The sequence below is a fragment of the Diadema setosum genome, chromosome 13 (assembly GCF_964275005.1).
Source record: "Diadema setosum chromosome 13, eeDiaSeto1, whole genome shotgun sequence".
Taxonomy (NCBI): Eukaryota; Metazoa; Echinodermata; class Echinoidea; order Diadematoida; family Diadematidae; genus Diadema; species Diadema setosum.
In genome coordinates, this window is record NC_092697.1 from 16,155,609 (window position 1) to 16,183,185 (window position 27,577).

At 37.9% G+C, this 27,577-nt stretch overlaps 2 protein-coding genes across 3 annotated transcripts in view; one reads left to right on the top strand and one right to left on the bottom strand.

Annotated features, from left to right (window-relative positions):
* The window catches only part of LOC140236445 (uncharacterized), a 50,833-nt gene extending 44,204 nt beyond the window's left edge, over positions 1-6,629 (bottom strand). The window contains exons 1-2 of the mRNA XM_072316369.1: positions 6,542-6,629; positions 2,849-3,160 (exon numbers count right to left, since the gene is read on the bottom strand). Coding sequence (XP_072172470.1) covers positions 2,849-3,160; positions 6,542-6,629 — 400 coding nt within the window. The remainder of the gene's footprint in view (positions 1-2,848; positions 3,161-6,541) is intronic.
* LOC140236871 (uncharacterized) lies at positions 275-27,522 on the top strand. Of its 2 annotated transcripts, XM_072316813.1 has the most exons (9): positions 275-326; positions 11,106-11,175; positions 15,408-15,516; positions 17,815-17,910; positions 18,384-18,490; positions 19,437-19,556; positions 22,011-22,148; positions 23,152-23,289; positions 27,092-27,522. In XM_072316813.1, the coding sequence occupies exons 3-9, from the start codon at positions 15,416-15,418 to the stop codon at positions 27,229-27,231; spliced, it is 840 nt and encodes a 279-aa protein (XP_072172914.1). In that variant the 5' UTR covers positions 275-326; positions 11,106-11,175; positions 15,408-15,415; the 3' UTR covers positions 27,232-27,522. The 2 variants fall into 2 exon arrangements, with proteins under 2 accessions (XP_072172914.1, XP_072172913.1); XM_072316812.1 differs by lacking the exon at positions 275-326 and having other exon boundaries at positions 11,042-11,175.
* Positions 27,523-27,577: the final 55 nt, after the last annotated feature.

Below are 27,577 nucleotides of genomic sequence, written 5' to 3' on the forward strand. Positions count from 1 at the left end.
CAGAATGTCGGGCTACATGCTTATATTTGCTAACGGGCAAATCCAGACCAAAAGGGCCATTATTTCATAAACGAGAGACGGTATACGCTGCAAGAAAATCGAACAAGTTCGATTCCCACTTTGCTATACTTTTCGCAGCTATTCGGTACTTTCGAATAGTGCCCTCCTATGTGAACCGGTGTGAGGAAATCCTATCGTTCGATTCAAGCTATTCGCGTGCCCTCGAAAAACGAGCCCGAATACCCGAATAGTATACTTCTATGTGAACGCAGCCTTACAGTAGGCAGGACTAACAGACATTTAATCTTAATTGAAACCGGTTACTGGTAAGTTAATTGCGATTCGAAAATTTTTGTTATTATTATATTTTTTTTATTATTTTTTGTTATTAAAGATATAGATTATGTGAGAAAAGTGCAGTTTCGGTAATAGTGTATAATAATGTATGTTGTAGTTGTATACAGTTTTAATAATGAAGCGGAAGATTTGATAATTGAATCCCAGTTAATACGGAAAACTGTAATGCGCCGTTGTATTTATACTATGTCCTGCAGCATTAAAGTTTTTGAAATTGTATGTGAACTGAGCTAGTAACACAGGTTCCAACCCTCACTCTGATGTCATGATTTTAAGCCGGCCATGCCTATGTTGCATTTCGTAGATATACATATATTGGCACATACTATGTCGTATTTAGATGATATTTTGTATATGGCGCGCCGAGGTCGAGTTTACTCGCAGGTCGACGAATTCACAGCATAGCGACTGTGTCCGCCCCTCGCTGGGGAGAGTCTAATATGGACGCTAATGACTACGGGACGCGTATTCCTCGCGATGTTTGGAGTTGGAACAGGGAGAGTTCGTTCCGACTCAGCTTTGAAGTCCCACATCCACGTACGTTCCATACACACGGTTAGCTTACTTGAAGTGAGAATTACCTTTGACACTTGATTTGAGACTTTGTGGATAACGCAAATGAGAAAATGTTAACCGGATAGTGCATGACGCACCCGTATAAGTACTAGGTGTTACGAAAAAAAAAAAAAAAAAACATTTCCCACCTTTGATCCCTAATAGTTCAAAAACTATACATCAGATAACACTGACATTGATATGAGCAATTGCTGAATAGTGTACAATTTTGTTGGAGATAATTTAGAAATGATAGCATGAATCAGTTTCATTGAATTCAAGATATATTTTTAAGTTAGGTTCCAGATTTTGCTCTGTTTGCAACCCTCTGTACAAAATTTTAATTTTGCACAGGGGTCAATTGGTGTGTGGGGGAGTGTATGGTAAAGAATGGCCAGGATAGGAATGCTCTATTACATATTCATGAGAAATTCCACTATCACAGCTAGTCTTTATTCATCCTGAAATGTAGTGAATGCAAGCACATGAAAACTGTGCTTATTCTTTCATGTGCATGCATTTTACCCTTTACCTTGAATTCAGACTAGCATTGCCCAGGGCAATCCATCATGAATTATTAATAAAGCATTCATGTGCCTTGGAGCAAGAGTCTAGTCAGCAGAGCTCTGAATAGGTGGTATTCGTGGTATTCATGTCTATTGTTCCGGGTCATTGTGAGCACACACTCCATACACATCATTGGTTCTTGTGTAAAGTTCAGTTTTGTACAGAGGGTTCAAATTTGATCAAAATCTGGAACTTAACTTAAGAATTAATCATGGATTTAACGAAACCGATTCACGCTCTCATATTCAAATCACCTCCAACTAAATTGCACACTATTCAGCTATTACTCACATCAATGACAGTGTTAACTGATGTATAGTTTTCGAACTATTAAGGATCAAAAGTGAGAAATGTTTCTTTTTGTAACACCTAGTATAATGATGTAAATGCACTTGTATGATTTGTAATGATGCGAAGGTGTGGCCTGCAAATGTAATGTGAGTACAATCGGAAATTTGGTATCTGCATTGTGGGTTAATACAGAACCCTATAATAGTACCCAGTGGTAGTGGAGACAGTGTTCGTGTAGTGGATGACGAATGTTTTGTGTTATGGTGGCTATGTGTGCAGAGTGATCATTAGTATTTATACAGGATCAGCACGGCAAGTGATGTGAATAGTTAGACTATAGTTCTACGCTCAATAGTGGATTACAGCGTTAACGGTGGAGAAGTGAATAAGGTGACAATTTGACGTTTTACAGGTGAAACCGGATCAAGCCAGGATCCGGTTCACACTGTAGGTGTATAGTTGTGGTACATGGGCAAAACAGCTGAACGAACTTTCTTTCGAAACCCAATTTGTTTGTTTGTTTTCTTGTTTTTTTTTGTAGGTGGTATTATAATTTAGTTCATCTCACCCAGAACTTTGGATTCGTACCTTCTGTTTGTCACGACCTCCTGATTTCGGTTAAACCTTGTAAATATTTTCACAGATTGTTTCAATAAACTGTACATAATAAACTGTGAATGGCACGAATGTGATTGTTTTATGTTTTAAGTCCGCCCATGTGACAACCACTAGGCCTACGGCTAACCTCATTTGGTCTACTATCAATTACGTCTGATGCTAATTTGGTCTAAGGCTCACTTGGTCTCATACCCAATTCGACTAATTATCTAATGACCAGATGGTCTAACTGAAATTTTGTCTTCTTGGATTTTTCCCATCTTCTCTAATAAACTGTGGGCATGGTCATAGCCCATCTGGAAGTAGACTAGCTGGTAATGAGGCCGAGTGGCAATTGGACTGAATGGTAATTAGACGAACTGGTTGTAGACGGAACAGGATTAAACTATGCGGGTTGAGACTAATGGACATTAGACGGAGTGGGATTACACTAAGTGATAGATCATCGAATCTTACACACCATCTGCTCTCGAGAAGAACGTAGTAACTTGAGTTGTGCTGTATCCTTGGGCGGAGCCGCGACAGTAGAACGGCCCGAACCCGTTTGCGTCGTTCAGACCGTTGGCGAAGACGGCTTCTTCAGCAGCAGGGTCCTGATGAGGCTGAGAATTAACCGTACTGCTGTCATGACTCGCGCCTACGGGTATGGCAACTGTTCGGCCAAAGGTAAGGTCGGCGTTGATGGGATCACTCCTGTAACACTCGTAACCTTGCTGACTATTTTCAATGCTGTCATATCCACTGGCCACAACTGTGATGTACACCCCTTGCCCTGCGATGATAGTGGTTAAAGGGATAGTACAGTATTGGTGGAGATGAAAATTGAGCTTTAACTTTTTGCAAGATACCAAGAAAACACTTATGAAATAGTACAGAGCGTACCATTTTAAGAGGAATTCAAAGTTTATTTGATGAAAATGCGATTTGGAACAGCTGAAACATCCAAAAACAAAGTAAAACAAAACGATCGTAATAGAATGTGGGTCCCACACATTATTAGGATCACTCTGTTTTGGATATCTCGGCCATTTCAAAATCAATTTTCATCAAATAAACGTTCAATCAATTCAATCAATTCAATCATAGTTTATTTCCAATCAACGAAAATCAAAAACATAGTACAATGTATACATGTCATTAAATGATATTGTTCAACGCTTGCAAAAGATTTATGTAATATACGAGACAAATTATAGAACAACATATATGTACAATAATAAAGAGGAACACTGTACAAATACTACGTGGGCGAGCGGAAAATAAATTCGATCATGGAAAATAGTGATCCACTAAAAAGCAAAGCTTGTCGGACGTGGATCGCTAGATAAATAATGAGTGAATGATATACTATTCTATAACAGTATACATGTAGTTATTTTGAGATACACAGGTCGAGAAAAAATATAGAATACCAATGCTAAAGTGCCCGGACACTGTTCATTGAACCACGTGTACCGGGAAAATATGACAAGGACAATACATTCGTACACACATTCAATTACCCACACGCATATACACTGTTGGACGCGAGACAGTACCGAGAGGAGAGAAGACGGTAACAATACAAGTCTACGAAGAACAATAGGCAGGAAAGGAAAAGGAGAGAAGAAAGAAGAGAACGTTGAAATCCTCATGGAATTACATGCTCTTTCATATTTCATAAGAGGTTTCTCACTATCTCAGCCCCCCCCCCCAAAAAAAAAAAAAAATGATAAAAACCTGAAGTTAAGTCTCAACCAAAACTAAACAATTCCTTTAAAAGCAGTCCAAAGTTAATAACAGAAGTTGAAATAAAAAAGAAATAAACAGAGAAAAACGTCACAAAAAACAACTTTCACTTGCCCTTCTCGCATTTTTACACATCATTTTTGAAGGCAGTATTCAAAGGAGATGGTTTTCAGACTTTTACATTTGAATAAGTATTTATAACCCTAAGAACAGATTTTCAGAATTTATAGTGATCTGGATGAAGAATATGAATGTTTTTAAAATTCATAACAAAATGCAATGGACAAGGATGATGACATGGCAGCCTCACCATGAGAATGCATGAGTTGGGGCTCAAGGAAGCAGAACAAAATTTGATTATTCACAGGTGAACGTGTAATGGAATTACACTGCTACATTTCTGTCTGAAATGTATGACCCTTCTATATCATCATCATTGTTAAGTGTAATTTTCAAAGTATTGATTTCTCGGTTACAGCTCGTTATTCCGAAGGTTCGTTATTCCGAAGGTTCATTGTTCCGAATTTCATTTTCGGATTAACGAATCTTCTGAATAACGAACCTTCGGAATAACGCCACAAATTTTCGGATTAACGAACCCTTTTTCATTTTCGGATTAACGAGCCTCTAGGTATAGGGAATTTGTGTGTTTCGGATTAACGACCCTTCGGAATAGCGAACCCTCGGAATAGCGAACCTTCGGAATAACGAACAGCACCCGATTTCTCTGCTCAAGGACCACAATAAATTCCACAAATCTATAGATATACATGGACCTGTCGATTTGTGTAATACATGATCGTCTGGAATGCCCCTTTAATGTAATTTGTGTGTGTGTGTGTGTGTGTGCGTGTGCGTGTTTGTGTGCGTGTGTGTGTTGCCTTTTTTTTTTCTTTTTCTTCTCCTTTTTTGTGGGGGCGTTTAGTCTTGGGGCGATTTTCTGGATTAGGAAGTTCCTGTATAGTTGTATAAGAAAGCAATTTACGTTGTTATAACAACTTATAATTTATAATATTGCATTATAACCATGCAGGGAGGTGGAAGAGAGACCACCTCCCTGTTGATATAACTGAAACCAAAACTGAATGATCACAGATCGGCATTTGTGACATTATATAGGCATACGTATCAAATATCCTTGATGAACTTAGAAAATCTAATACCCTACCAGACCTTGACTTTGCACCACAAATGCTTACAAGCCCAAATGCAGTTTATTACGTCGGATGCACATCACGAGACGGACACCCAGGACCCATATAGCCCTACAGTCATACAGCCCATGAGTTCGACACTATAAAGCAAACAAGGCCCGAAAGACCAACGCATTTTCTCAATTCTCCCCCCCCCCCCCCCTGAACCCAACTTTGTAGTTTGCCGGTATTATCTTTATTTGTTAACTATCATTTATTTTCCACATACTCGTAGTCGAATGTATGCCTATAATGTATTCTTGATACATTTTCTATGCTTTGTTTTGTTGGAAAAATGAAAATAGAATGAATTGAAATAAATGTCGAACTCGTGCATGGGTTATTGTTTTCACCTATAGTTTATCGAACACATGAGCCTCATTCGTCTATATCAGTGTCGAACTCATGGGATGTATGACTCATGGACTTTCTTCAATGTTGAACTTGTCGCCTGCATGACTCGTGGGTGTCGGTCTCGTGGGATGACCCAATTACACCAGGTCCGAGATGAAGCACAAATATAGGGACTAAAAGATAGGGTTTATCGTTCAGTACAATGCATTTCAATAGATGCATTTTGTTAGATATTAACTAAGGCGTTTTAGTTAGTATGCTACTGTTTCTTTTGTATGTCACTTATACTTAAAAAGCATAATTAAACTGTTAACGTGGACTGTAGTCAATATATGCAACAACTTTCACTTTAAGCAACACATTGGTTTAATGGTTTTCATAACACGGTGTAAAGAGTGTACGATGGTATTTAAAGGGAAATTCAAATTCTGATATAAGAAAGCCAATTTTGTAAACACAATTGTGTAAATCGAACAGAAATTTAGGAAGTTATTATATTGCGAAGTTTCGATAATATACCCTAGAATGCTTCTTAAATATTCAATGCAAATATATGCCAAAAAGTGTGCTGGTGATCCATCGCCTCAGACTTGTCATACTGTTTGTACACAAAATCTCAAAAATTCATGTTGTCTTTCAATCGTGTTCACTGAATGAATTATGCCCCAGGCTAAAATGTTCTAATATATAACTCGTATATGAGTGAATCTTTTCAGCAAACAATTTTATTATGTTCATATGATGTTTAACACTTTTGTAGCAGAAAAACTTAATTTACTTTTTTTTTTTGCACACGATCAATGGAATGTTCACATAATTCGTGAGGAAAGAACATACTAATAGATTTCACATGTCCTGTGTTTACAATGTTACTATACCTTGCGTTGACGCCAGAAGTTGTAAAAAGAAGAGAAGCAGGGGGCTAGGTGGCCGGGCCACTTGCCTGGTTGACGACGACGTGGCCATCCAAGCCTTGGGGACGGGGAAAGATTGTCTTAACTGGCGGTGGCGGCAGGTTTGGGTGGATTTTCCCCCCTCTCAGAACGTTTCCTCGATTCTAACGCTTTCTCGGTGATGACAACAGGATTCTCCCAATTCCAGACAGCACAGCGATGAGTCGCGCATTCCGTGGTGGTACATAGGTGTCAGAGAAGCGCCATGCAGTTCATCTGTCTGACGGAAAGTGTGTATAATATGATCAAATAGTTTGATGAGGTTTTTTTTTTTTTAGATCACTTTCTGTCGTCGCCGTTTGATCACAAGATTCACACAGCAAGGTATACATTTCTTGTAGCTCACTTCCTCATAACGGTCCTAACTTACTGTCAGGTCTCTCAAAAAATCTCTCTACAGATACCTCCGATTCCACGGGTCACTGGACAATGTGAACAGAAAACGCCCCCCAACACACACACACATTCAGTCTTGTCCGATCGTCGGTGTAAAGGAAAAATCATGCCCCCCCCCCCCTTCTTGGGAACGTTTAGTATTATACCTGTCAAGCGTGGAGACAGAATAACAACTTACCATGGGAGTTGACTGAAATCTGAAAATTAACATTGAGGACCTTCATATCATATGCGATGGTATTTGAAGTCAATCAACACAATGTATTATGATTATGCACACTTAATATGGTGTTTGCCGGTAGCTTTGACGTTGAGGAGTGAATTTTCTTCAATTTGTACCCCTCTATTAATTGAAATTTGGAAGTTGCGATCTTACAAATTGAACAAAATTCACATCTCAACCTTCACCCGTCTACTTCATATTCTCTAGCTTTGACGTTATTAGATTATTGCTCTTTTTTTTACTATGCTTCGGGAAAACTGACTTATTTCACATTTTCAGTAGAAACTTTTCTTTTTCAATGAGTCCATAAATCCATATCCCAACACATCACATGAGACAAAAGATAATTGATTTCTTAGCACCACGGTAAGCGACGTCCTACATTATTTTATTTGAACTCTAATCTTAAAGGCATAATTTACCATTTGCGCATGAAACAAAAACCCTGCATTATTGCTTTCAAATAGTTCTTAAATGAGAGTTAGGGATAGAAACAACCACTGTAAAAAATCTGAATCCGTGTAATCGATGTTTAGTATTGTTAAATACACAAAATGTGAACAATAGGTATGATAAAAATGTTTCCAGACTATACCGTCTACAGTTATGGTTTATTGAGAATGATATTGATATCTCCTTATATTTTGGGTGTTATTGGAAAAATGTTATATGGTAGGATGTGTTGTGATACAACAGACCAACACATATGCATCAAATGTGATATCTTGAAAATTAAAACTGAAATCACTTCTGCCAAAGGTGAACAGGACCTTTTTGAATCCTGCTTTGTATAGTAAAAGGGTCTTTTCATGTGGGTGATGTAGGCCTATCCTGCCTATGAGAACGAAAGTGAGAAGTCATAGGCCTATCATGACTCTCAATCAAGGAAGACGGTTGGAGCACAGGGTTTTTGTTTTGCTTTTGCTGTTGTTGTTGTGTGTTTTTTTTTTGGGGGGGGGTAGGGTAGTAATTGAAGGAGAAATCGAGCAGTGTCTGCAATGTTGTTTCTTTGTTCTATTTATGACAGAGTTTGTTAATAAACGCTGACAACGCTTGTATACCATAAATGTTGTGTGCTGTGTTGAGTGTTCTCTTCTGTTTTTTTTTTCTCTCGCTTGGCAAACGAATAGTTTTGCACGGTCCCTGAGAATACGTATGTGCAATGTTGACCAGACGGCTTTACCATACAGGACAGACAAGGAAATGTAGTGGCAGACTGTGCAGCGACAATCCAGTCGTAATGTGCGCGACCTCGGACAAGTTGCACTATATACCGTGTCATTTTCTTTCACCCCTTTCACTATCTGTTTTCATGCAACTTACGGAACAATGCGTTGCCCATTGTTCTCGCTATGTGCGCCAGTGTACGAGAAGTGGATGGGGAATTCCCCCTTCTCTCCCTGTGATTATAGCAATAAGTTCGAAAGGAGATGATGTCATTCAGCGGTGCGTATCGCGCTCACTCATCCGTGCGCGATGCAACAAAGAAAGTCTGCTGAAAGGAAAGGCTACATAACTACACGTTCAAAAAGCAATGCAGAATAGGGATTAGATTAGAAGGGGGGGGGGAGGATTGACGCGAAGAGGGCGATTACTCCTCATTGTTCCATCTCCTTCGCTGGACTTTCTCAGGTTATGTAATGAATTTCTCGAATCACACCAGACATGCGCAATGATTTCAATGCACAAGGCTTACATGAAAGGGGAACAGACGACAAGTAGGCGAACTTAATCAATTAGGCCACTTGCGGTATGTGATTTCTTTGACTTTACTCATCTTTATTATGATCCGATTGATACATAATTATAGTGTGCGCTTGAAACCAGACACTGATCACCCTGTTAAATCATCATAGGACTATAACAACTGTACGCAAGACGCGGTTTCAATTAGAATAGTGAAAAAATTACAGCAGCATTAAGCAACACGCATCCTGTGTTTGTGAAAAAGGAGAAGAATACCAGCATGATAATATTCTTTCAAGACATGAATTTAAAGGCATGTAAGTTGAAAGAGATCGTACCATAAGGGAAATATGCCAATCTACACCGTACATCGTATCACTATATTGTGTATAGCGACTTTCAGTCAGAACTCTGCCAGCACTAAGACTAATGCCAAAAAAAAAAATAAATAAATATAAATTGAATAGAATAAAACAGATTTTAAATGCCATGTTTCTTTTCGAGGAAGAGACATCACGGACAAATCAGACTAGACGAAATGAGAAAATCAATAAAAACGGGGAAAATAAAATATATATATCATATAATGTTGAAACGGTTTCATTTTTTTTTTATTTTGTGTGCTTGCTTGTTTGTGTGCGTGCTGTTGTTGTCGATTGTTGTTGTTGTTGGTTTGTTGTTTTTTTTTTTCTTTTGGAGTGGGTGGGGGGGGGGGGACAGGGATTTTTGCCTTGTACTATTTGTTTCGACATATAACATCGAGCTATCCGATAATTACACTGTATGACACCGGGCCATGTTTCAAAACGCTGTTCGTAAAGTTACGAACAACTTATGAGAGACTGGTGATCAGTTCTGATGTGCTATACTTACCAGAATTTCCATCATCAGCACAAGCACTGATCACCTGTCGCTCGGGAGTAATTTACGAACAGCTTCATGAAACACCCCACCGGACTCAAAATACACTTTTATCAGTTAATGCACACAACACTGTGAAGCATTTCGTCGGTGAAATTATTATTTTGTAACGAAATGACAACATTTTGTAACTAAATGAACATTTCGTTATGAAAACGATTATTTGGTCAACGAAATGACCAATTTCATAACGAAATATTCCGTGCGACACTTGGCGCTTCATGGTTTTTGTCCATGGTTTAAACCATGGTTTCATTTGTACCACCTTCGTGAATTCGGTCGCTCTTGCCGCCTCCTCCAACCGACTAAGGAAAAGGAACGCTCATTCGCACTACAGTGTTCATGAACTACCCCGAACTGCATTAATTGGGTGATATATGCGCATAAAATGAGACGCATTGTGAATCAATTAGAATCATTTTATTTGTGTTGACATATATACACAACACCTCTTACAAGGGGATTGACTTAATCAATGTTCACGTTTTCAATAAGCGATAACCTGAAACATCGATTTGATAAACATCAATGATGGACTTTTTCAGCAACTGATAAATGAAGTAAAGTAATCAGTGATTTATGAGGATAAACATCATTTCACTTTATACAGAATGAAAAATTGCAAGTATTTTATGAATGTGACTATTTGCATTATGGCTTAGTTTTGAAGAATAAGTTATGGAAAATACTTTTTGCTGATTTTTTTTTTCTGAATCACAGTTGGGGAACATTTTTTTTTTTTTTTTACAGAAAGCTGATCAGTATGATGTTGCTACTTTCACGCGCAATATTGCCATAGAAGAAGGTAGTGGATATATTTTGTAAATTGGATTATGGTTTCGATGATCCAAAATTGCTTCTTTCTCCCTCCCTGAAACGCGTGATCACCCTTTTAACACCCCCTGGGAGCCATGCTGACTACACGGAAGTTCCTGTAACTGTAGGTAAGTGGAATGAGCAGGTCGTCTATCATGTTATAACTCTATTGGTGTCGGACTTTAGTAATGTTTTACGGAAAAAGGATTTCTCTTCAAAAAAGAAACCTTGCAAAATAGTCACAGATTCCGTTCTTCCGCAAGTAAACTCATGCCAAAATCGTCCAAATTTGGCAGTGTTTTCGATACACGTTCAGCACCCCCATCGAAATAATTATTAGAAAAACATTATTCGACCTCCGTTAGTTTCAGTTCCTTCATTGTCCTTCATATTGCACGGACTGAACTGCCTCTTGTAAATTAGCACCCGTTGCATTGTTTTCGGCAGAGAGGCGATAGACGCTTAGTCGCACTGTTGGTGAAAAACCAAGTCAACTTGAAGTCGTTACCTCATCTCAGTAAGTTAACTGTGTTGTGTGCTTATTTTTTTTTTTTTTTTTACAATTTTGGAAACTTACTTATTTATGTCCTCCATAATGGTGAGGTGATACTGCTGAAATACTCAGAGAAATTAGTTGAATTCAGCTTTACTCATCAACGTTTATACCGTCTAAATCATTATCTGCTTTACTTTCATAATGGGTGTATTCTTCACTTCGATTCGCTTCATTGTGTATCTCAATTCTTAGAATTTGTATGTATTTTGGTTTTAGTGATCACCTGTTCTGACTAGTCGATTAGGGTCTTCCGTTATACTCTAAATGTCCATATCTAAGAAAGGGAGATGTTTTATGATGACTGAATTATGCCTGAGCAGATAGATCCAGCGAGGGATTATTTATGTCGGCCTGCTTGCAAGCAAAACAGATGGTGTTGCTTCAGAGACATTGATTTGCATATGTACACTCTAATGTGAGGATTAAGTTCTATAATAACTCCCGAATTTAGAGATATTTTACTTCCCACAATTTGTCTTAAAGGCAGAGCATTGCTATATTTTGGGGTAAAAACAGGGTATATAAAATTATGCACAATTATGCACATTTGAATTATTATGATAACAGAAACACTTATATCATTTTTTTTTTTGGAGGGGGGGAGGGGAGGGTCCTACTTGATTATAGAATGTCTTGCCTTTCCTCTTTTTGTTTGTCTAGGTTTCCTTTATTTCTTTAAGTTCACCCTTTAATTCTAATTATTGCTACGACCTGATTCTTATAATTTATTCACTTCACACAGAAGAATTCAGTTTAATTGTGCTTTATGCACAACTATTGACTGCATGTGTTTAGACCATAAAATAATGCTTAGGGCTGTTATGCGCAGTATCTTAAGCTGTTCCGACACTTTTAGTATTGTTTTCGTGTTTTCATATTTCTTTGAGACGGAAAACATATGTCTGCCGTCATCCTAACATCTGTTGTACTGTCTGTGTTTCGCTGTGCATAATTTTATATACCCTGTTTTCACCCCAAAATATAGCAATGCTCTGCCTTTAAGACAAATTGTGGGAAGTAAAATATCTCTAAATTCGGGAGTTATTATAGAACTTAATCCTCACATTAGAGTGTACATATGCAAATCAATGTCTCTGAAGCAACACCATCTGTTTTGCTTGCAAGCAGGCCGACATAAATTAAATTATATATTGCCACGTCAGAAGCAATAGTTACAGTAATCTCCGCATATCTGGGTAAGGGTTGGCAGGGAAAAACCGGTGTACCGGTACCCGATTTGACGAGAGCATGTGCTGATTAAAACTTATCCCGATCGTCCTGCCACCCATGTTATATCATAATCATTTCCTCTATATCTATTCATTATTTTCTCTCTTTCTCCGATCATCCATCTCTCTGTCAACCTCTATGTCTATACCACAGAAAATGCAAATAATGATAGAATTACCAAGTGATATATATATATATATATATATGACTTGCTACGTTGTTTCTTTTCCTTTTTGTCTGCTTTCACCAACTCTTAAGCAAATTTTGATAGTTATGTCATGGTCCATAATGATTATGTTGTTCTTATTTTCAATATGGCTGAAATAAATTAAAGGCACAATTTACAATTTTTATATGAACCAAAAAAAAAAAGCTTTAGTTCTTCAATATAGTTATTAAATGTGAGTTAGGGATAGAAACAACCAGTGAAAAAACGTTAATCAGTATAATCAATTTTAAGTATAGTTGAATACAAAATGTGAACAATAGTTGAAATGAAATTGTCTCTAGACTAAACCGTCTACAGTTAGTTATGATTAAATGAGAAAAATAGTGATATCTCCTTATATCTTAGGCTTTATTGCAGGAAAAAAAAATATACGAAAGCTGTAAAAACAATATTGCTCTCTAAATATCAGTGATTTTTTTTTATGTCATTGTAAGTGTACTGTACATGAAATTCCTTGTTGGAAATATCACCGCAGCTAATCTCTTACGTACCATGTAACCAACCATGACCTGGTATACAATTTCAAAACCCTTCTCAAGACATTTCTGTTCAACCCTATATTTCGGTAGATGATAGAGTCGGGGGGGGGGGGGCTCCCAGGCCCTCCCCCCTCCAGATCTTGGCCGTCGATCGCGTGATCGCGACGAAAATTAGCACACACATCGCCTGTGATGTAATCTAAAAAACTGTAGAAATGATTTTTGCGAAAAATTATCATTTATGCTAAATTTTGCTAATTTATGCATATTGATGCATGAATATCAGACTTTTTGCTATAAATCACTAAATAAAGCTCAAAACAGGTACATTTTTTGTGTAAATATTCCTTCTATTGGTGTCCTCAGCAAAGGTAGATGAAAAATATTGTGCCATCAGAAAAATTTCTTAAGTATTTTATTGTTTTTTAATTTCTTATGTATTTCTTTGTTTTTCGACTTTTTCTCCCCATTGTTTATTCGCTGAAATTTGTCTGCGTCATTGTTCCCAACATGAAAATGCGCTATATTGATTGATTTTAATCAATAAAACATGGTTTGTGAAATTTGACTGTAAGCACAGTTTGCATTCAAATTTTTGAAGAATTCACGTTTTTGAGCAATTTTTGGTCTGACATGCATGTACATATTCATGCGTAACTTTGGAACCGGGTGCCCGGGCGTCATTTGGTGTCAAAAGATGCGGGAGACTCGAAAGAAAAAAGTTGTGAAACATCGCGGCGATAGCTTTTTGCGATGGCGATACATCGCTCGGAATGTCGGGGGGGGGGGCTAGTTAGGGTTAAAAAGTATTCTGGATGAGTTTTAGTTTTGTAAACTGCAACATCTACGGTATCACACAGCACATTTCTCTCTTTTTTCCATTTTCACCCGCTCCCATAGGTCATCCCTGAAAATTTGGTGAGAACACTTAGGTATTGAAGAAAACACGTTGTACTTGGAAACCTCCTGTAAATTTTTGAACTCAAGAGGGTCTTTATTTGGTGAGTTAAATTGACCGTTAAGATTCGAATAATTATTTCGTACTACGAAAAAAAAAAAACAAATATGAACTACTAGTCTAGTTTTACAGACTTGTGTGATGCACTTATGCAGTTCCTGTAAGTGGTGTTTTGTTATTTGCCATAGGTAACAAAGTAAGAGAAGCTAGTGAATTCTTCCTTTCTGACAGCTTTAACATGCATATCTTTTGTTCGAAGCATAAGTATCATATTACAGCAACAGGAGGATTAGAATATGCAGCTGTGCCTCGTACACAGAATACGTTACGATGAGGATTTGGTGCATTATTTGAATTTTAACGACTAGCAACCTTCAAATATCACAGAAATTTTACAGCTTTACAATAGTCTTGTCATTCTGGTGGAATATATCATGTTCTGTGCTATTTGGGAAGGAATGCATCAGGGATGGCCCATCTTTAAAGCGCGTAAAGACAATGTACGGTAGTGATATGCGCTATATAAGCACTGTATTATTCTTTATCAATATTATTATTATTATTATTATTATTATTATTATTATTATTATTATTATTATTATTATTATTATTATTATTATTATCATTATCATTATCATTGTTATTATCACTGTTATTATCATTATCATTATTATTATTATTATTATTACAAAGCTGTTCATCTGTACCTAGGTAAGAAAATATTTTGTTATGCCTTGCTGATCAGTGATCCAGGTGATATAACTTTGTGTAAACGTTAGTGAAAGCATACAGACATCTCTTTTTCTTTCCCCTTTCTTCTATCCTATCTCTACGCAAGTCATATCCCTCCCTTCTATTTCTTCTATGATATATATGTTAAGTATAAGGGCTGCAAGCAAATCAAGGTACGCTTAAGCTAATTGTAGCCCTTCTGTGTTTAGTATCGCTGACATTTTATAGGTAATGAAGACAAAACTACTTTGTTAACGACTTTCGTTTATGTATAGGCCTATACATGGGAACAATTTGTGTACACATGTAGGGAGCCTACATGATTGTATGTGCATGTACAATGATAATTCAAGAACCAATAAATCAAATCACATCAAATCAAATCAAATGGTCATGTTTCATGTTCTGGATCAATGAAACGTTTTTCAACAACAGAGATGGTTCATCTAAAAAGTATTAAAAAAAAAGTTTTGGGAGTGTACCCAAAACATTCGCCACCCTTCACCTACATCGATTCATTGGTGGTTGTTGTTGTTGCTGCTGCTGCTAATGTTTAATCACTTAGATCTCAAGATGCGTCTACACCTGTACGTCCTACCCGTGCTCTTGGTCGTGATTGGCGCCATGGTTATGACGTCATCTGCCACACGGGGACGATGCACTCGCCGTGTGACGTAAGTTTCACCTCTTTAAATCATATAGGAACCATGTTCAAGACCACGGGGGAAGCATTAGAATATTTTGTTAGGAGAGGGTATACTTTTTCTTATCACTTTACCCCAGATTTGACAATAAACGCGATTTATAGTATCTGTGGAAATCCTCAAAGAAAGCCTTACATTTTGACCGAACCTCCCTCCCTCTCTCTCTCTCTCTCTTTCTCTCTCTCTCTCTCTCTCTCTCTCTCGAGAGAGAGAGAGAGAGAGAGAGAGAGAATCTCAAATAGTAAACCCAATAATAAAAGTCTCGGGAAATGAAATGTATAGTTACCGTTGATAGGATTTTAAACCTAAGCAGGAGTCCTAAGTAGAAATGTGCGGCAACAAAAATGTTTTGTGATTGCTGGGGTTGCAGACTTGTTTATTCCTTTACGCGATTTCGTGAGTACTATGTACATGTATTTATCATTTTGCTGTTACTTCTACTGCTTCATTATTTCAGAAGTATAGTAACCACTGTCAGTGACACGTTACACTATCACCCATATAGAAATATCTGTTTTGACCATCTCGTATATCTAACAATATACATCGTAATTAAGTGATATTCGCCTCTCTCAAAAAAAAAAAAAAAAAAAAAAACACACATAATCGTGCTTTGTAGCTGTCAAATCGGACCCGCATTGCACGTGGTATTCGGATTTGTGATGGGATTGTATTCAACAGATACTTTCCCCTTGTATTATATCACTAGCCACTCTGAACATGCAATCCACCTCGCACCCCCCCCCCCTCCCCCCGTCCCCACGCTCCCATCCCAATACTCACCCTGGATAAGCATTTGTCAAGTTTGTCAACTGTGCTGTTTCTGCTCTCAAGTATAAACTTATAGGATACAGCCTTTTTCTGCAATTGCTCCCCTTAGATTGTACCTTTAAATTATTTTTCTTTATCTTACCGTATAATTTGTATTAAACAATTGTCAGTATTTTGTATTTACCAAGTTTATCAATTCTTCTTCAAAAATCCTATGATTTGTACAAAAGAAAAATGAATGGGTATTTTTGTATAATTATTAAGTTTGTCGTAAAATTGCATATAAAAAAATAATAAATATCAAATATCAACTAACGTAAGAGAACTTGGACAGTAAAACAAAGAGACAGACAAAGAGAGAGGGGGGGGGGGGGAGGGGAGGGAGGGAGATAGAGTAAATGCACATGTTACCCTGTAATATAGGCACCACCATTAGATCTTAAGAGATGTGCAATCAAGATAATAACTTATTATTGCTATGGCAGCAACAATTGCTCCTACGATGGCATCAGGCACGAAACGTCCAGTCGGATTTCATGAACAGAACAATGCTCCGGCGGGAGGTTGTCCCAAGTCATTACAAATAATTGAGCGAAAGAAGTCCATTTCCTGTTGTAACAGTGCAATTCCACATCGTGTTCAAGTTGACCGAAATAATACATTATCTTATGAGCATGGTAAAATCAGACGAAACAGGACTTTCATCTGATCTGACGTCAAGTGGAAAAGCTGAGGTATCTTTAAGTTTTTCATGTTTTTACCGAATACTGATCAAGTAACGACACTTATAGCTCCACTGGCTTGTGTGCACACACGCACACACACACACGCACACACACACACAACCACACCCACACGCACGCACACACACACACACACAAACACACATGCACACACATACACAAATCATATTGTATAATTCATGTTTTGAGTCAGTGATTAAACAACTTCGTGTACAATCCTTTTCTTCATGACAGCCATAGCTAGATAATTAGAACATCTCAAACAAGCTAAACATGACGAAAAGGATACAAGTTTTCTTTTCGATTTCATAGGAAATAGAGATATATTGATAATATAATTGTTATCAAACTAGGGAGTGGTCTAACAATCTTTATGTGATTTGTTGGCGGTTGCGACTGATATCACTATTTCCCGAAAGCATGCGACACCGTGTTTCAATTACGTTCTCATACTAGGTCCGATTTTGATGAAACCTCTAATCATCCCTTTTTAATTTGCTGGGCTTTTGGTCTATCATTTCAAATTTAAGATTAAGAAGGTGTGAACTTGCAATGAAAGTTGGTTTTTTTTTTGCCGCAGTAACTGCAGTTATTTCAACCAATAACAATGTCTAATTTATAGCTTTTTATACACCCCTAGCGCATAAAATCTTGGGAAAATTAGATTCAGATTGAACAGGGTATACCAATCATTCCTCATTAAGTTTTCAACGCTAAAAGTCATCTCTACTACTGTGTCTGTTTTCCAAACCAGACGATACCGGCAGGTGTGCGCCACTGCTCGCCAATCCTACCGGCATAGCTACACCGCCTGGTGTCCGTTTAGGAAAATCTACTACCGCAGCTTCAGGTAAAGTGTACAAATTTCTCTCGACAAATAAAGGATGTTCAAAAACAGAGATCGCCTTTTGGCGAGAATGTCCAGCTTGTGTTAACCAACTTCAAACTTATTGCAATGCGCGTGTCAATATTGTGTGCAGGTATGGCGTCAAGGAGAGTTAGCGTAAATTTGTGCAGTCCTCCACGAGTTGAACGTTAATCCTTTCACTGGTTTACGGATCACACCTGAGACTTTGACCAACCTCTTTAATTGTTTGTGTTTTTCGACTGACGATATTTTTTTTTTCTGCTGCAGTAAACATTGGGAAAGAGTGTTTTATGTTTGTGATGTGCCTAAGTTTGATTTACAATGCACCCTTGACGCCATACTTATAGTCAAATCGTGAAAAGCTTCGTATCAATTATTAATGTATGAAGTGCTGAGATGTTATAGAAGAAACCCGAATTAAATGGTGACTGGTACAGAAAACGCTGCTTTCACAGGACAAGCTACAGAACCATAACCACCAGTAACTGTCGGCGCCAATCCTATCAAGATACCGAGGACTACTGCTGCCGTGGCTATGCTGGAAACGGGCAGATGTGCACTGGTAAGTACAGTTTGTCAGTCCTTTCAAAGCCTTGGTGCCTAGGTCCTTTTAAAGCCTAGTTCTCTGTCTTCGGTATTCCAACCCCCTCTCAGACGGTGCATGTTGTAAGTAGACCATAAAGTGTTTGTCATTTTGTCTCTGGACAAAGTTTTTGCTGTATAGGATAGAAAGATCAGGCCCCTTTTGACTCTATACAAAACGTTTACACGTCAATGGTGATAGCACAGCCCTTAAGCATGCACGCTACTGCAGCAACTTTCCGAGAACATATTTTTTTTATAGATTTGGATAAACATGTACACCATCCCACAGCAGAAATGAAGACACAAACAATGCAATGTCAGTAGAAGGCCTAACGAAACACGAAACAGTCAGTAGCTAAAAATAAAAATGAATTCAGCTTTAAACTGGGAAAGAGAATTACACAATTTTAAGCTTGTAAGAAATATTCCAACAGTCTCAAACGAACTGATGCATGACGTGAGGTAAAACTCGAGCACATTGTCACTAAAAACCCAGTACGTGCAACTGTACTTTCAAATGACTCCTTTATTTCTAATCCGGTCTCCCCCTATTATTCTTCTCCTTTTGTTTCTATACCCGTTATTGTATCCTGGTTTTCCTCATCCAGAAATTAATCATCATAAATTTGCACAATCTCCCAACCTCCTCCTCCTCCTCCTCCTCTTCCTCTTCCTCTTCCTCCTCCTCTTCCTCTTCCTCTTCCTCCTCCTCCTCCTCCTCCTCCTCCTCTTCCTCTTCCTCCTCCTCCTCTTCCTCCCCATCCTCCTCCTCCTCCTCTTCCTCTTCCTCCTCCTCCTCCCCTCCTCCTTTTCCTCCTCCTCCTCCTCTTCCTCCTTCTCCTCCTCCTCCTCCTCCTCCTCCTCTTCCTCCTCCTCTTCCTTTCCCTCTTCCTCCTCCTCCTCCTCCTATCATCCACATGCAGACATTAACGAGTGCACTACCGGGGACCATTATTGTTTCAATGGAGCCACTTGTAACAACACAGAGGGAGGTTATGAGTGTGTCTGCTCTGCCGCTCATACGGGAATATACTGCGCTGATGGTAATAACGACTGTGTATGTTGCACACACGTACAAGTCACGATATGTAGATATGTATATATATATATATATATATATATATATATATATATATATATATATATATATATATATATATATATAGAGTGTGTGTGTGTGTGTGTGTGTGTGTGTGTGTGTGTGTGTGTGTATACACATTGAGTAGGTTGTCCACGTGCTGGCGTGATGATAAGATAAAAAAACAAAGCTGGAACAAAGTTCATGCTGTATTCACCAACGGTTTATTTCTGTACACAAATTTTCGAGCTACTCGCTCTTTCTCAAGTGTTGATACTGAGAGAAAAATAAACATTGTTATTGTTCTGATATTGTTATAATATTGCTATAATATTGATATTGCTCTGTCAGTATCAACACTTAAGAAAGAGCGAATCGCTCGGAGATTTGTGTGCAGAAATAAACCGTTGGTGAATACAGCATAAACTTTGTTACAGTTTTGTTTTTTATCTTATGTATAATATACATCAGTGTATAGTTACACTAGCGGGATATAACGTCTTATTGAATTGCATATAAGCTTATATGTAGGCCTACGGGGGAGCAGGGGAGGAGAGAGATGAGATATATCATTATGGGGTGAGATATTAAATCATTCCGAAGGTTTGTTATTCCGAAACACACGAATTGCGTATACCAAGAGGTTAGTTAATCCGAAAACGAAAAGGGGATAGTTAAGTCAAACATTGCACTGTGGCCTTATTCCGGAAGTTCGGTTGTTTTTTTTTCGAAAATTCGTAATTCCGAAAATAAAATAAGGTACGTTTTTCCGAAAATATGTTCATCCGAAAATGAAATAGGGTTCGTTATTCCGGAAATGGTGAGTCGGTCAGGATAAACGAACATTCCGGGATTTAGGAACCTCTTTTCATTTTCGGATTATCAAACCTTCGGAATAACAAACCTAATTCATTCATTTTTACTTAAACGAACCTTTGGAATAACCAAATTTGGGAATTACGAACTGTAACAATAAATGAGCACACCTTGTCTTCCTATCAAATCTCCCCGACGATAACTTGATCATTTACTTTCCCTTAAGCCCTACTAGTATTCTAACTGGGCTATTTGAGACCAAGTTTTTACGGGGGGGGGGGGTCAATTTGACCCCCCTTCAGATTTCGGCCGCCGATGGCGCGATCGCCGTAAAATTTTGCCTGAACATAGAGCTGGATGTAAACAACAAGATTACATGGTCATACAATAGAAAAAAAAAATGAATTTCTATTTTTAGTAAATTAATTATGCAAATTTATGCATGAAATCATATTTTCACCTGTAACTCCATTAAAAAGATTGAAGGATTGTTAAACTATTGGGTCAGAATTCCTCAAGACACATCGTACAATTTTCTTGCAAAAAAATAAAGCACAATCAACTTTAATATCCTTTTTAATTGTTTTGTTAATTCCTTAAGTATTTTATTGTTTTTTCAGCCCTCTTGTTTTCTTTTTCTTTTTTTGCCAAAATCTGTTGCAGGCACTTTCTCAAGCTTATCTGCATTAGAATTGATTAATTTCAATAAATAAAAGTTGGAATAATGTAATCTATATCAATTTAACAAAAAACACAATGTGCATTGGATTTTCTCACAATATCGCGAATTTGAGCTGTTTTCGGGCTGACATGCATATGCAAAGCATTACGTAACTTCAAAACGGTGTACCCGAAAGTCGCAAATTTGGTTTCAAAATATGCGGTATAGACTTAAAAAAAAAACAGTCATGAAATGGCGCGACAAAATCTCTGGGCGTTGCGGAATCATGGCGCGAAATATCGAGGGGGGTCAATCTGACCCCCTCCCCAGTTAAGATAGGTTTAAAGGACAAGTTCACCTTCATAGATATATGGATTGAGTGAATGCAGCAATGTTAGTAGAACACATCAGTGAGAGTTTGAGGAAAATCGGACAATCCGTTCAAAAGTTATGAATTTTTGAAGTTTTACTTAGTCAACTGCTGGATGAGAAGACTGCTGCAGGTGATGTCACAATGTGCATGTAGAATGATATAAAGAAAATATAAAGAAAATTCAACCTATTTTCACTTGTCTCGCATAATACAAGAACACTTGACTTACCTCTTCCAGTAGGCAGGGGGAATAATATAACCCTTAACATACGTCATTGGCAAGTCGAGGAAATGTGAATTTTTTTTTTCATAAGGTAAACAAATTGTGAAATTCTCTTTATATTTTCCTTTTATCGTTCTACGCATGTGACATACACTGTAGTAGTCTTCTCATGCAGCAGTGACTCAAAATATACTTTAAAAATTCATAACTTTTGAACGGAATTTCCGATTTTCATCAAATTTTCACTGATGTGCTCTACTGGTATTGCTGCATTCACTCAATCCATAATTATAATGAAGGTAGACTTGTCCTTTAATCATAATATTATATCATCTTGATTTCGCAGACGTCGATGAGTGTGCCACAGGAATCCACGACTGTTTCTCCGGCCCGCATTGCCGAAACTTGGACGGAAGCTTCACCTGCTCTTGCCCGCCAGGTTACACTGACCAGCAGCCGTCTAATCCCGGAAGAAACTGTGCTGGTGAGTTTGTCTATCTATTTGAATTTATTTCATATTCTGTTGTTGTAGACCTGAATGAGTAAAGTAAAGTGTATTTGCTTTTGATTTTGACGCTGTTCTTCAGATTCTTGGTTATGGTTGTGTGTGTCCATGATTGTGTCATCAGTCTACCATGCAATGCAGAATGAACCGATTTACACACAAACATGCACACAGAGACACACACACACACATATTACCACACATACGAGAAGAAGGAATCACCTACTGACATGAATCGGGTACTTTTGAACAAGCTCCTCCTCCGTAGGAGACGATGAGAATGAATGATAAAGTGATAAAATGAGGACAAAGTGTATTGTTTATAAAATATTGTTTATAAAGGACAAATCGCTAAAGGGTTGCTGCTAGCGGACTTCAACCAGAGACCTCGAGAATAAGGGCTCGTTGGCTTACCCACTGTGCCACAAGGGCTCCACGTGGCTGGTATCCTCGATATTTGAAAGGGTGACGTTCGTTATTCCAATGGTTCGTTATTTCGAAGGTTTATTTAACCCAAAGGTTCGTTATTCCGAAACACGCAAACTCCGTATACCCATAGCTGTTCAGTAGTCCGAAAATGAAATAGGGTTAGTTCATCCGAACCTTTGTGGTGTTATTTCAAAGGTTCGCTATCGAAAACAAAATAATTTTCATTCATGAGAGTGTAGCATGAAATGTTATAGGCCTATCAACCTATATAACCGTGCCGCAATATCACATCAAAACTGATGAACATTTTCCGTACAACGTGATCACCCCAGTGTTTACCCATGTATGCTTACTCGCATTGACGTTCTTCATAATAATGTGACATGAGGTGTATTGAAGCAAAAACGTTTATTTATTGAATAATTGCTTGTTTCAAACGTCATTTCTGTGCATGACTTTGGGCGTCATGAATCCGGTCGGCAATGGGACATATTTTATGGCGTTTTCCCCCTTTTTTCAATCGAAGCTTGTTCGAATTTTGGCTCTCTTTCAGACAACAATGAGTGCACTTTAGCAACGCACGATTGTTTCAACAACGCATCCTGTATCAACATTCCGGGCTCGTTCAACTGTTCCTGTCCCACCGGATATCGTGAAGGCAATCCTGGTAACCCTGGGAGAACATGCTCTGGTAAAATGCTCCCTGATAATGTATACGTAAATTCATGGTCGTGTGTAGTGCAAGAGAGAGAGAGAGACAATATCAAAATGAATGTGACACTGCGTGCAAGCAAATCATAACATGCGCTTCGGGAATACCCGCGAGCGAACAAAACGCACATAATGCACACAAAAACACATTTGAGTGCATATTATATACCTATCCGTTGGGTATATATCCGTTGGGTATATATCCGTCGGGAATATATAGTTTGTGGAGGATTGAAACGTGCTCGATGCTGTAAAGCAGAGCATATATATATATATATATATATATATATATATATATATATATATATATATATGTATATATATATATATATATATCATATAGAATAGATAGACAGAAAGAGAGGAAGAGGAAGATATTGGGGGAAAGGATGAGAGAATGTTAAAGGGAGAGGTTGAAACACACACACAACACACACACACACACACACAAAAGCAAAAGAAACACGATCTATGAACTCTAAAAAGGAGTGATAAAGTCCACCTGTAAACACAATGAAAGTTTGCACTCTGTGTGTCTGTGCAAGAGTATCCCTCTCTAAAATTGAAAATGCACTTACCTTGGCTTTTCAGAAGATCTGCCACCACTGACCACTGTACTTCTGTGAATGTCCAGTACAACCCAGAGTGGACATTTGTAGTGTAGTGTTATGTAAACTACGTTGGTTGGCCGGAGAGCACACTTCCTCTTTGTAAACCACGCTTGAATGCCATATTATTAGTGAGGCATCATTTTCGGGTGCTGATAACTTATTATAACCTTCCCGATGAAACAGGATATTCCACAAATCACTGAGAAAAGAGACCTTTTCCCTCTTCAACCCAACCATACAACATAAACTGTTCTTTAGAAAGATCAACCATGGAGCTTTTAGCTCCATGGTTCAGCATTTCCTATAATATTAGCATGACTCATACATGCATAAACACATACTGCACGTTGAGATAGATATATACATATATAGTAACGTTTACACAAGAAGATGACTAAAGGTTCATATGAGCTTTATTGCCAGTGCTTATTTACATTCATAAATATATGCTCCTACCGATTTCCTGTTTGTTACTTTATCTTATCCATTTATAAGCCCATCTATATATTCCTGCCTATACTTAGATCTCTTTCTCTTCTTAAGCCCTCTCACGTTTTTTTTTTATATACGTCGTGTGTTCGAGTTCACTTACTTCCGAGGATGGATGTGTTATATTTAAGTTTCATGGATCCAAAAATATGATCAGTTCTCCTTCTGACCTTTTCAGCCATATTCATTTTGGGTATCAGTTTCTAACATCACGCATACACCACGCATCTTGCAATATAGCATTCTTTGTCGGAAGTAAAAAAAGCCATGAACTGCTACACAACATGCCACCGGTGATTTACATGTACAGTATATTGCTTGTGGCCAACTCGAACAAGAAAACCAAGAATTTTTTTAAAGGAAACCAAAGCCTCTTAAAATCATCAATGTGGATTGAGTGAAAGTAGCGATATTAAAGTAAAACACATCAGTAAATGTTTTGCAAAATCGGACAATCGATTCAAAAGTTATAATTTTGTAAGACTTCGGCAGTTCGATGCTGTCATTGTTACATAAGAAGACTGCTACTGTTTTACAATAAATGACGTCATTTTGGACAATAATACAAAGAAAATTTAAAATATATAGAGAATTGCACAAAACTTCGTTGTTATGAAAAGTATATATATATATATATATATATATATATATATATATATATATATATATATATATACCGGGTGTCCCCCCCCCAAAAAAAAAAAAAAGCGGAACGGTGGATTTTCAGTACCTTGCATTCTAAAAGTGATATATTTTATGACATCATTAGAAAGAGCATCTCCCGCAGAAGACAATGATACCAAAATCATTAAATTTGGTTCAGAACTATTCATTCTACGCCAAGTTCTGTAAATGCAGTCATTTTCAAATTTCGCTGAATTTTTGCGACGTATGAGCGAAGGATTTGGGTGCTACACGCGTTCCATATACGGTGTATTGTGTAAGCCCGTTGATCCATGTCGACAAAAGATACAGCTTTCACATTGGGCGCGGGCCGGGGAAAAAAAAACCCCTGTGTGTGTGTGTGTGTGTGTGTGTGTGTGTGTGTGTGTGTGTGCGCGCGCGCGCGCGCCCAATGTGAAAGCTGTAACTTTCGCTGACATGGATATATATGAGTTATAGTCTCCTTTATATCAAGTGATGACGGCACCGATTTCTTTTTTTTTTTTCTCATGAATGATGAGATTTTGTAGAATTCTTCTTATATATATTTACTTACCGGTATATCATTGTCCAAAATGTAGTCTTCTATATAGCAATGACGACACCGAAGTTTTGAAAAATCAGAACGTTTGAATCATTTGACGGATTTTGCTCAAACTTTCGCTGATCAATGCTGATGTGTTCTACTAATATTGTCTCTTTCACTCAATCCACATTCATATACGGACTTTGGTTCCTTAGAAAGCTAGCCGTAAATCATATTATTGACATGATGATTAGCATGTTTGGCAGGTCAGAGTAACCATATGATGCACGTTGTTATGGGAATATGACTGTCAAATTTCCACTGATGCAGTCATACATTATCCCCAAACCCGTATATGTAGTTACCCAATTGAGTTTGTATATTCCGCCTCGTATACTGGGCAGATCAGGTTCCCCTTTATCAACGATGATATACAATGTAATGACTTTCCCTGAACCTGCATACATGAGGGAGTAATTTTCCACAGTGAATACATATATAGCTTTAGTACAGATTTGACATTGATTTTTTTTTTTTTTGTTTTTTTTTTTTTGTTTGAGGAGATTTGAACCTGATACATGAACGCAACAAAATGAGTCATTAACATTTCATGGTGAGAGTTAACGCCATACAGGGTTACTGACATGCCAAGTGAAAATTGTCTTGCGGTGGTCGTGGTAGTCACACTCACATGTGGTGGTAATAGACATTCAACTATTCAAAATAATGATAGGTTTGCATTTCATTTTCGAATGCGAAATGTTAACAGAATATGTGCCATTCGCTAAACTTTTTGAATTGAGAGAACATCGTCATGGAATTCCGTTGCTTTAGTCTGTTTTTATTTCTTTATTCAAGTTTTGCCAATTTTCTCATGTCCCTTCCACTGTCTCCTCTCTTGTTTCATTTCTCGTCTTCATTGATGCACATGTTTCTCCACCCAAACCCCCGTCCTCCCCTGAAATTAACGGCTCCTTGATGTGCTATGATCGTTTCACTATTAAAGCATCTTTGTGCGTCTGTGTTTTTAAGATTTCTTCACATCTGATTATTCTCCTTTATTTCATTTGGGGGAGGGGGAGGGGAGAAGGGGTAGTATTCTAAAGCTGTGCTAACACATAATTCCACGTCTTTTTACTTTCGCTGTGATTGTGTTTGTTCGTTTGTTTATTTTCTTGTTTGATTGATTGTGGTTGTTGCTGCTTATTAACTGTACCGTCCATTATTTCATGTGGGGAATAAATAGAAACAAATTTAATTGGTAATCTTCAATTCTGTCTCCCATTCTCTTTGTTCTTCTATCCATCATTATTATAGAAATTCTTATTAATTCTTTGTTTTCCGTGCTATCTTCTTCCTTTGGTAGGATTCTCTTTTTTAACGCAAGGCAAAAAACATTTTGTACGTCTGCCCGGTCTAAGTAATTCTCCCTTGTTTTCTGGTCTTCCATTTCTCCCCAAACTTCTTCATGTACTTCTTTCCACTACCTCCAGATATCGACGAGTGCGCAGAGCGAACCAGTGAGTGTCAGAATGACTCGCAGTGCGTCAACACAGATGGAGACTACGATTGCGTATGCCTCCGTGGTTACACCGGAAGCCGCTGCGAGGAAGAAGTGAATATCTTGGCCTAGCTCTATGGGGAAGCAACTTCGGAATACGACATGTACATGTACTTCGGAACCATTAGTTCAGTGTTCGGAACGCCGTATAGCGCCCTCTCACGTACAATGCTGATGATAACGATGACAAAATACTAGTAACTGATCTCTACTCACTGATCTCTGTAGGAAATACTTCCTATTACATATAGAAATAGAGATTAGTGTCTCTTCCTTGTTTGGAGATCAGTGGTTTTAATCTCATTCATATAAGGCGCAGTATAACCAGTATACATTGTACTAGTATCCAGCTCACGAGGGCTGATTTATTCCATTTCTTGTGTGTGTGTGTGGGGGGGGGGGGGGCATTTCATGAAGC